Source organism: Budorcas taxicolor, chromosome 13, assembly GCF_023091745.1.
Source record: "Budorcas taxicolor isolate Tak-1 chromosome 13, Takin1.1, whole genome shotgun sequence".
NCBI lineage: Eukaryota > Metazoa > Chordata > Mammalia > Artiodactyla > Bovidae > Budorcas > Budorcas taxicolor.
In genome coordinates this window covers 67,457,813-67,467,965 of record NC_068922.1, presented here as the reverse complement: position 1 = coordinate 67,467,965, position 10,153 = coordinate 67,457,813, and the positions used below count along the sequence as shown (strand labels likewise).

The window sequence follows — 10,153 nt, the reverse complement described above, 5'->3', positions numbered from 1 at the left end:
GGTCCCCGCCCCTTCCTTGCCTCCCGATCTGAGCTGAGTTCCACCGGGCCCCGCCTTTCCGCCTAGCCACGCCCCATTTGCCTTCTGTCCCCTTCCTTCGCCGTTGACTGCTCCCCACGTCCACGTGATAACTTTGCCTTTAGCCATGGAAACAAACTCAGGGTTGGCTGACTGCTCGATTTCTTGACCAAGGAGTTCGCTACTCAGGCGTGTTCACTGTGTGAAAATTCATCAGGTCGTTCACTTATGATTTGTGCACTTCTCTGCAGGTATGTTAAAAGAAACATGGTGGCTCAGACGGTAAAGAATCTGCCTGCAATGCAGGAGACCAAGGTTTGATCCCTGGGTCGGGAAGATCCCCTGGGGAAGGAACTGGCAACCCACTCCAGTATTCTTGCCTGGAGAATCCCACGGACAGAGCAGCCTGGCGGGCCACAGTCCATGAGAGCCATACACAAATGAGCGACTCTTTCTCTCTCTCTTCCTTTCTTTGCACATATGCCTTCTCCATATTTTATAATACAATATAAAGTTTCCCAGGTGGCTCTAGTGGTAAAGAACCCACCTGCCAGTGCAGAAGGCCTAAGAGGGTTTGGATCCCTGGTTTGGAAAGATCTCGGTGAAGGAGGACATGGCAACCCACTCCAATATTTTTGCCTGAAAAATCCCATGGACAGAGGAGCCTGGCAGGCTACAGTCCATTGGGTCACAGAGTCTGACACCACTGAAGTGATTTAGCACATTAAGTTTTAAAATAGATTTATTAACTCCCACAAGTCTATGGGACTTTTACCTTCTCACAAACCTCAAACACTGCAAAAAGACTGCTAAATGTTAATATGTCTATATTCTCTTTTTCTCTTTTGTGGTATAATTCCCCTACATGGTCCTCTAGCTGCTTGTGATCTTGTGACTCAGTTTTGGCCTTTTGGCCAATTGGGGGGAAGGGCAGAGAGAAATGGAGGTGATGTCATCTGCCGCCTCCTCAGTTTTAGCTGTAAAAGGACTGGGCTCACTCTCCCCTGCCCCATTTCTCCCTTTCCACCAGGCAAGATAACAAGAATTAGAGCACCTGCTTTGACTGTACCCTCCCAGCTCTGGAGTACTTAATTTTGAGAGATAAAAGCAAGTTAATTATAAAAGGTTCAGTTCAGTTGCTCAGTTGTGTCCGACTCTTTGTGGCCCCATGGGCTGCAGCACGCCAGGCTTCCCTGTTCATCACCAACTCCTGGAGCTTACTCAAACTCATGTCCATCGAGTCGGTGATGCTATCCAACCATCTCATCCTCTGTCGCCCCCTTCTCCTCCACCTTCAATCTTTCCCAGCATCAGGGTCTTTTCCAATGAGTAGATCCTTCGCATCAAGTGGCCAAATTATTGGAATTTTAGCTTCAGCATCAGTCCTTCCAATGAACACTCAGGACTGATCTGCTTTAGGATTTACTGGTTGGATCTCCTTGTGGTCCAAAAGGTGGTTCTGTAATAAACATCCTTATGGAGAGATAAGACCCCCCCCCCCCAACCCAAAACGTTCTCAGGAACATCTAGGAACACTTCTAGGCCAAACAGGGAGCCAGTCTAGCAGCAAAATCAGATGAAAGGTGTTGTGTTCCAACATAAGTCATGATCTCACATCTGAAGGAATCCATCATTAAACAGAGAAAGCAGGGCAGAGCAGAACACAGAAGATACAAGTGAATGTAAATTCAAGGACTACACCTGTGTATACTAATGTGGGAAAGTCTCCAAGATACATTTTTAAAAGAAATAAGAGTGTAATTTATAGGAACTCCCTTTAAGAAAGGTGGGAGGGGGTGGAGTATAGAAAATATATAGTGTTTTGCTTGTATTTTCATGTGTGAATAGATAGACAAGAAACTAAGAGTTTGCCTGTAAAGAAAAAGGACAAGGTGAGTGGGTCAGGTGTGGGAGATTTTTTTCACTGCATACTTTTTCACATAGTTTTGATTTTTTAATCTTGTGAAAATATTAACCGTTCCAGCAAAAAAAAAAAGAACACTATGAATAAGGGAGGTAGGTTGATTATTGCTCCCAGTTCTCCATTCCTCTGTAATGCCATGTGACTCTGTTGGGCTTCTCTCACTGTAGACATTGATATTGACTTGGCCATGGGATTCACTTTTAGCCTATGGACTATTAGCCAAATGTGATCTGAGCAGAGGCTTTACCTGTGCCTGTGTGGCTTAGACTGCCCTCTCACCATGAGTCATGAGAAGAACATGCTCTGAATCTAAAGAGGATGAGAGAGACACATGAAGCAGATCCAACACAAAGTGCAGCCTGGAACTAATTCAGCCAGCCTCCCTCCTCAAGTTGAGCTGTGCCCCTCTCCACTTCCTGACTGGTGTCCATGGAGCCCGGTTGACTCCCTTCTTCCCTCCAAAGCCCCTAGAGTGGAAAACGTATGAGTCCCTGGGGTAGGGTTTGTCATTTAATAAAACACGTCCCTGATTAGCATCCTTCTATGTTTGAGTGGCAGGGGACCATCAAAAGCCCACTTTTGAAATAGGGAGGACTTGAGAGTAAAGCACTAGAGAAAAGCAATCATTATCCACTGGGAAGGGAGATGAGAGAGTCCGGAGTGGCAGGGAGGCAAGAAGCATTGAGAATGCTGAAGGTGGAGAACCTTGTGAGCGCCGGCAGCTTTGCACTCTCAGCGCTAGGGGGCGCGGCAGAGCGGGCTCGGGACACGGTGGCGGCTTCCTCGCGAGGATAAGGATCTTGGTGGTTCTCAAGCCACCCAGCTGGATGGCGGTCCGAAGTGCCCGGAGCCAGGATTCGTCGTAAGAACAGACAGGAACTGATGCGGGGAGGGGATGGAGGGGACGGGTCCTGAGGTGGATTCCCTCGCTCCTCAGTTCGACTCCCGAATGAACCTTGCTGGCCCTTTCTGCCTCCTTCGAATTCGGGTTTGCGAGCTCACAGCGAACCCCTGCAAAGAACTCAGCTCTCTTCAGCGTCCATTCATGCACTTTGCTGTTGTGGGTTGAGGGAGGCAGAGATGGGTCTCATCTTTCATTTTCGTAGGCCTGAATGCAGGCCTGGGGATGAGTGTATTGCCCACGATGGGGCAGTTTCCCTTGGGGCGCCTAGGAGCTTGGCTCTCCCGCCTCGGTCCTTCAGGGCCCAGGCGGGTGGAGGGGAGGAGGGGGCGGGGGACGATTTAGGGGGGTGACCCGGGCTCCCGGGAGCTGAGCACAAAGCCCGGAGCTATGATGCAGTGCAGCGGATCCAGGCGGGTCTGCGGAGGTGGCACCCGCTGTCCAGGGCGTGCTTGGTGTCTCTTTTGTCCTTTCAAAGACGGGAAGGACGGAGCTGGTGCAGCGTGACGCTCCCACCTTCCCTTCCACTCCAGAAATCCGGGCTTCTTCTGAAGGCTATGAACCGAGCTCCGATTCAGAGAGCACCCAAGGATGCGTGGACCCGCCGAGGAGCCACGAAGGCGGGACAAGCTGCCCCGGTCTGGGAAACGTCAGAAGGTGTAGGAGGACGGGAAACTCAGAATCTTCTGGCCAGCTCCGGATTCCAGCTCGCGACAAGAGTGACAACGGGGCATCAGGCGGATGATAGCAGGCATCTCAAATGGCCGGTTTAAATCCTCAGAGCCTCGGGCGGCCAAGGGAACCTAATTTTATCCCCCTTGCCCTCCCACTCCCTTTGGGTGACTGCGGAACCAGGGCAGTGCGCAGTTACCTCTCGCACGCAGGCGTTCATGGATGGTCTGCACACCGAGGCAGGCACACACATTCATCAAGACTCTTCATGCCCCCACCCCACCCCACGCCCCGCGGGATATCGCGTAAGCTGCTCTCTCGCTCAGCGACACACACTCACCCACGCCTGTCACATGGGGCAGGGAGAAATGGCCACCGTGCATTCGGTAGTATCCCCCTTCTTTCCCCGTGTGCCCTTTGCTCCTGAAGAAATCGTTGTAAACGAGGCCTCTGCCTTGATGGGAGAGACCAAAAACCTCCAGCATGACTTCTCTCAGTGAGAACGGCCAGCCGTCCTGAGCACGCAGATCTCATCTGTAGAGTCTAAACACGACCCATTCTCATCTTTCCCAAGACTGACGCCGTGGAGGCGAGGGTTGCGCCTGGAGTAGGATCTGCGCACAAAAAAGAACTGCGTCCTCTGGGTATTTCAAGTAAACACTTCCTCAGATAGGCTGCTCAAAAAAGGGGGAGGCTGGAACACAAAGTGCTGTGCTTGGTGAATCTAAATAGTCGGATCTCTTCACTGTGGCTATGTAAACTCCACACAGAGGGGACTGAAGGGGGATTCTCCAGGGTGAGAGATGCGTGGGAGGCCGGGTTGGTTCCCACCCTGGGAAATACACAAGAGCCCTGCTGATTTCCTTTACAGCCTGTAAGTCATACTGCGGATTTCAGAGTCCTTGTCTATTGCCCCTCTCTCCTCTTCTAGACTGTAAGCTCCAGGAGGACAGAGCTGGGTTTGTTTCTCCAGGAAGCCAGCACAGTCCTCATCTCTGGTGAGCTGTCTATACATATTTGTTGAAAACCCTGTAGGGCTTTTGTTGTTGTTTAACTGCTAGGTGGTGTCTGACTCTTTAGGCCCCATGGACTGTAGCCTGCCAGGCTCCTCTGTCCATGGGATTTCCCAAGCAAGAATACTGGAGTGGGTTGCCATTTCCTTCTCCAGGGGATCTTCCCCACCCAGGGATCCAGCCTGCCTCTCCTACATTGGCAGGTGAATTCTCTACCAATGAGCCACCAGGGAAGGAATTTTGTATACAGAAAACACTTTTTAAAAAGGATTGGAAGTTGAGAGCATCCACCAAATTCTCAGATGGACCCAACTCCCGGGAAGAGAGTTGGGTTAAAAAAAAAAGAGCCTAGTCCTGGCGGCTGGGGACCAAGGTCACACGGAAACTGTGGGCGCACCGCCTGAGTCCCCCAAGCTCCTGGAGAGCCTCCCTCTCCTCTCCCGGGACTCTTTCCCTACAGCTGCCTCTTTGCTCCCAATTGCTTCATCCGGGAGGGCTAGAGCCCGGATTCCCGCGCGTTCGAAAATGCAGAACTGAGCCAGGGCCGCGAGCGCCTTTGTTTCTTCTTTATTTGCGGGTATAATTATGCACCGCGCTCTAAATTAGAGATAGATTTTTTTTTCTGATATACATTTCACCTTATTCACCACGAGCACACCACACGCACAGTAAAACAGTTCCACAACCTGATAAATTGCGCAGGATGAGTTTGGATTCCTGAAAACCGCAGGCAAGCCAGCCCCGCCGCGGCTCCTCGCCTCTCCGCTAGGCTGAAGGAAATTCGCCCACCCGAAACGGATTTCCCGGCCAGCCTTTCCCGCTGCGGGGTTGAAATGTCTCCGGAATGGGAAGCGCTCTTGCTGGAAATGGCCGGACGCTGCAGATTCCGAGCACTGATGGCTGTGAAATGTCCCCCCCAAGGTCAAGTTTCCGCGCCAGAGAGCTGCGCCCCCTTCTCCCTCCCTTCCCACCCCTCCTCTCGGTGACAGGGACCAAAGTGTCGGGGCCCCTACTGGAAGGACAGAAAACCTTGCCCGCAGATGCGCCCCCCGCCTCCCCCGAAACCAGGGTGTTTTGTGAAAAAAAAAAAAAAAAAAGGACAACAGAAACGCAGACGCGATGGATGGTGGATCCCTAGCCCCTCCCACCCCCAACCCGCAGAATCAGAAACTAGGAACCAGAGATGTTGACGGCTTGGCTTCCCAAGCGCGGCGGCAGCGGGGCGCGCGGGGTGGGTGGGGGTGGGGTGGGTGGGGAGCGAGGAGAGCGCGGGAGCGCGGCCGCGGCTCGCTCCCGCGCGCCCTAGTCCTCCGCGTTGGTTCGGTAGGCCTCAATGAGGCCCTCCAGAGAGTGCACGAAGCCGGACACGCTGCAGATGCCGCCGATGACGAAGATGGCGACGTCGAAGAAGACCTGGTGCCACAGCAGCTTGCGCCACAGCAGGCGCAGATGGAAGAGGCTGGGCAGCAGGAAGCAGAGGCCGGCGCCCGTGAGGCTGCCGGTGAGGCCCATGAGCAGCGCGAAGTGCGGCACGTAGATGGCCATGAGCAGCGTGAAGACCACCAGCGCGCAGCGCAGCGTCAGCCCCCACGACTTGAGGCGCCCGTCGCCGCCGTAGCAAGCGGGGAAGAAGGCGCGGCTGCCTTCCTGGAAAAGCGACTTCTCCAGCACCTCGACAGCAGCGAAGAAGGGCAAGGGGTAGGACAGCAGCGCCTTGGCCACCAGGAAGATGTTGACCACGGCGCGGATGGACCCGGGCAGGTTATCCGTGATGACCTCCTTGGTCTCATCGGCCCAGGTGAGGTAGGCGACCAGCGCGAAGAGGCCTTTGAGCACGCAGGCGGCGATGTGCGTCCAGTTCATCATGCAGTGGAACTCGCTGGGCTGCTGCATGTTGCCCTCCAGCGAAGGCAGGAAAATCTGCGACGTGTAGCTGAACACGATGATGCCGATGGAGATGGGAAACTTCTTGACGTCGATGTAAAACTTGACCTTCTCCCAGGCCCAATCGCGTGCCCGCGACAGGCAGTAGGCAATGACCAGAATGTTGATAACGAAGTGGGCCAATGTGCACAGCAGACTGAACTTGGACACGGCCTTGAGGTTCTTAAGGAAGGCGCAAGGCAGCAGTACCGCCGTGGCGATGATGGACCAGGACTTCTGCGACACGGGCAGCCCCGGGAAGCTGTTGTACATGAGGTTGCCGCTCACCACCACGTACAGGATGCAAGTCATCACCAGCTCGATGATCTGCGCTACGTTCACCACACGGCCGCCCAGCGTGGGGAAGCGCGGGGCGCAGCAGGCGTTGGCAATGGACACGTATGAGTCCCGCACGCGCACCACCTCGCCGTCCTCGTTCTCCTCGTACAGGCAGGCGATGAGGATCTTGCCGGTGTAGCAGCACACCACGGCGGCGAAGATGATAAGGAACAATCCCAGGTAGCCGCCGTGCAGGATGGCGTAGGGCAGGCCCAGCACGAACATACCCTGCGGAGCGAAGAAGCAACCAAACCCGGGCGTTCAGAGAAGGAGGTCTCGGCGGAGGAGGGTCTAGGGGAGTGCATTAAGGGTGTCGCCGGAAGGGAGCGCTAAGGAAGTGAGAACTGGGCCTAAGTCTCTGAGAGAAGAGGTTAAGGGTAGGCTGGGATGAGGGTGTAGAGCGGCCTGAAGGGGGAACGTGGACGTTGAGTCAGAGATGGCGAGAGACGGAACCGAGAAGAGGTATGCTTAGTGGCTGGGAACTGGAGAGCGGGCTGAGTTGGGGGGTGGTTGTCAAGCTACAAAGACGAAAGGGTAGGTGGAGATACCTGGGGGTGGTTCGGAAGAAGGCGAGAAGGGGCTGGAGGGGGCGTGGCCGGAAAAGGGCAAGGAGAAAGGTAGAGAGCGGGGCCTGGGCCACTAAGAAAAGGGGGCACGGAGTCTAAGGTGGGGCCGGAATGGGGTGCACGGAAGCTAAAGAGGGAAACGCAGGGGCCGAAGGGCCAAACCGAAGGAGGAAACTGTAAAAGCGGCAGCGGGAGGGAAAGGAGTCGGGAGAGGGAGGGAGAGGAGCTGAGCATGAGGCCAGCCTCAGGGGGGCTGGAAGGGAGGGCAAGAGAGGTTGCCTGCGAAGGGTTTCGAGTGCGGTGAGGCCAGGGGGCGCGGGGGCAGGGAGGCAGGATAGGGCAGTCTTAGAGCCAGGCCGGAATTGGGGCGCAGAGACGGATCCCTAAGGAAAGGGACTGAGGGGTGGAGGCAGGCAGGATGAGGGGCCTGCGGGGAAGCGCGAGCGCTGGGTCGAAGGCGGAATCAAGCCAGAGTCGAGAACCAGAAGCTGCGGGATGAGGCAGGCAGAGCTGTGGAAGGAAGGTTTAGAATCCACATGGGGAAGCAAAGCTAACGAAATCCAGGGCTCCCGAGGCTTGCAGGCCTCCAGCTTCCCACCCTGGCCTCCCACCAGGCCAACCGAACGAGCCCTTTAAAGATGCCCCAGGTGGAGGCGCGAGCAGAGGCCGAAGCTGGTGCGGTTCCCGGTCCCTGATTGCGCTTGGCCGTCCTACCCGGCCCTGGAGGGGGAGGCATCTTGGGTTGAGTCACTTATTGAGCGGGGCCCCTAAGAGTCCCGCGGAGCCCAGGTCCCTGAGTAACCCCATCTGGGCCTCCAGCTCCTGAGAAACCCACGTTCTGCGCCCCAGCGACCATGTGCTCCGGGGACGCCGAGGATAGGGCTTGGGTTGCAAAGCCGCAGGGCCCGGGGACGCCCGGGGCCGAGGCCTCCTGTGCCCGGCGAGCTGCGGCCGGCCCGCCTTCGTCGGCGCCCGGGGTCGTTGTGCAGATTGCAAACCCGCTCCGGGTGGAAACCGGCGCCGCCTGGTGGGGACTGAGGGTTGACCGTAGGGGTGACGGGGTGACGACCAGAGGAGGTTCAGAGCATCTGGAGGCGGCTCCGCCAGGGTCACACGCGGAGGAGCTGGTCGCCTTTTTGTCCCAGGAAACAGGGATTTCGGCCGAGAGGGGTGAGTCTGTGGGCAGGCAGCGCCGGGGCACCAAAGACCATGTTGTGCTTGTGTGGTCACACGTATGTGTCTGTGTGTGTGCATATTTGTGAATACTTGTTTGTCCCCGACAGGACTCAACCTGAGACAGCGCGTGGATCCTGTATGCATGAATCTGTGAGTATGTGAGTTATGTTTAAAAAGGTTTGTGTGTGTGCCCTTGGTATGTAGAGGTATGTGTTTCAGTGTGCGGGAGGTGTAGGGGTGTATGAAGGTGCATTTGAGGATAATCTTGTGGTCTATGTATAGATGGATGTCGTGTGAACCTGTGACCTGCGTTTCTTCGTTGGGGAGGGGGGCTGTGGGTATGTGTGTCTATCTATGTACATACACGCTGTCTGTGCGCGTGTGTGTGTGTGTCGGGGGAGGAGACTCCCCGCACAGCGATTCCCCCCTCTTCCTTTCTACTGAAAATGCAGCTGTGAATCCATTCCGGAGTCCCAGGCGACACTGTTCCTTCCTATCCTGATTTTCTTTCTCCCTCACTCCTTCCCACTCCCCCTCCCCCTGTTTCCCTCGCTTTTGCAGGGTCTCCGGGCAAGCATCTCTGACCGAACCTCAGCTTTGCCATCCCGCGGCCGAGGACGCGGGAGAGGGGCCGGACCAGGGGGAGGACACATCGCCTGGGGGCGTAGATCCCAGCGCAGGGCTGAGAGGGATGGGGAAAGCCGAGAGTCCGGGTACTGGAGGGGGTCTTGAGGCTGAGATCTCCAAGGGACTCTGCTTCCGGCAGAGCCTGGTGCGCAGAACTGGGGGTGGGGGAGTCGGGGGAGGGGACAGGCAGAGCTGGGAATCCCGCGCTCACCTGGATAGCGTTGGTCACGTTCCAGCCTGCCTCCCACGCCGTGATCTTAGGCTTGTCGTGGCCTCCGAACTCGCCACCAGCTCCTAGGGCCTGGTCCTTGGAGCCCGAGGGCGGCAGGGGCGCGCCACCGCCGCGCTGGTAATGGATGTCTCCCTCGACGGGTGGTTCGGCGCCCTCGTCCCCGCAGGGCTCGCCTTCGCTTTTCAGGATGTCCATCTGCAAGCCCTGACGGTGCTCAAAGTCGAGGTCGTCGCAGTGCGCGAAGCCCACCGCCTCCTCGTCGGTGGCCGCCTGAAAACCCATCCTGGCGAACATGCCGCTCACCTTGGCCTGGGACTTGTTGGACACGGATGTGGCCACATTGGACAGCTTGCTGCGGAGCAGGGTGGCCATGGCGGCGGCGGGGCCCGAGGAAAAGACAGCAGGGACCGGGGACCCGGGGGACGCGCGGCCAGGCGGCGAGGGCCAGGGGGCTGCGAGGGCGCTATCTTCGCTCGCTCTGCCCGCGGCGCCCCGGGGCGCTCTGGCTCATGACCTCCTCCGCTGGCGTCTGAGGCTCGCTGGAGGCCGACCCGGCGGGCGGGCAGCGGGGCTGGCGGAGCGGCGGCGGCGAGTGCACTGCGGAGCTGCCGCGGGGCGCGAGGCTGGGCTGCGGAGGGCGGCGGCGGCGTCAGAGCGGCTACGCGAAGCTGGCGCGGCGCCCCCACCCGCGCGCAGCCCAAAGCGCTCCCGCCCCTCGGAATCAGGCGGTGATGCGGGTAGGGGGGCTGGGCAGGGAGAAAC

At 57.1% G+C, this 10,153-nt stretch overlaps 1 protein-coding gene across 1 annotated transcript; it reads right to left on the bottom strand.

Moving 5' to 3' along the window:
• Positions 1–5,830: 5,830 nt before the first annotated feature.
• On the bottom strand, positions 5,831–9,763 carry SLC32A1 (solute carrier family 32 member 1). The gene is made up of 2 exons (XM_052651269.1): positions 9,371–9,763; positions 5,831–7,018 (listed from the first exon to the last, which is right to left on the bottom strand). The coding sequence occupies exons 1-2, from the start codon at positions 9,761–9,763 to the stop codon at positions 5,831–5,833; spliced, it is 1,581 nt and encodes a 526-aa protein (XP_052507229.1).
• Between the last annotated feature and the right edge of the window lie 390 nt (positions 9,764–10,153).

What these genes read in the sequence shown, in the direction of transcription:
- SLC32A1 (XM_052651269.1), bottom strand. Translation starts at nt 9,763, where the DNA reads ATGGCCACCCTGCTCCGCAGCAAGCTGTCCAATGTGGCCACATCCGTG. An exon ending in ACGTGACCAACGCTATCCAG is followed by an intron (nt 7,019 to 9,370) that starts GTGAGCGCGGGA and finishes TTCGCTCCGCAG; the next exon opens with GGTATGTTCGTGCTGGGCCT.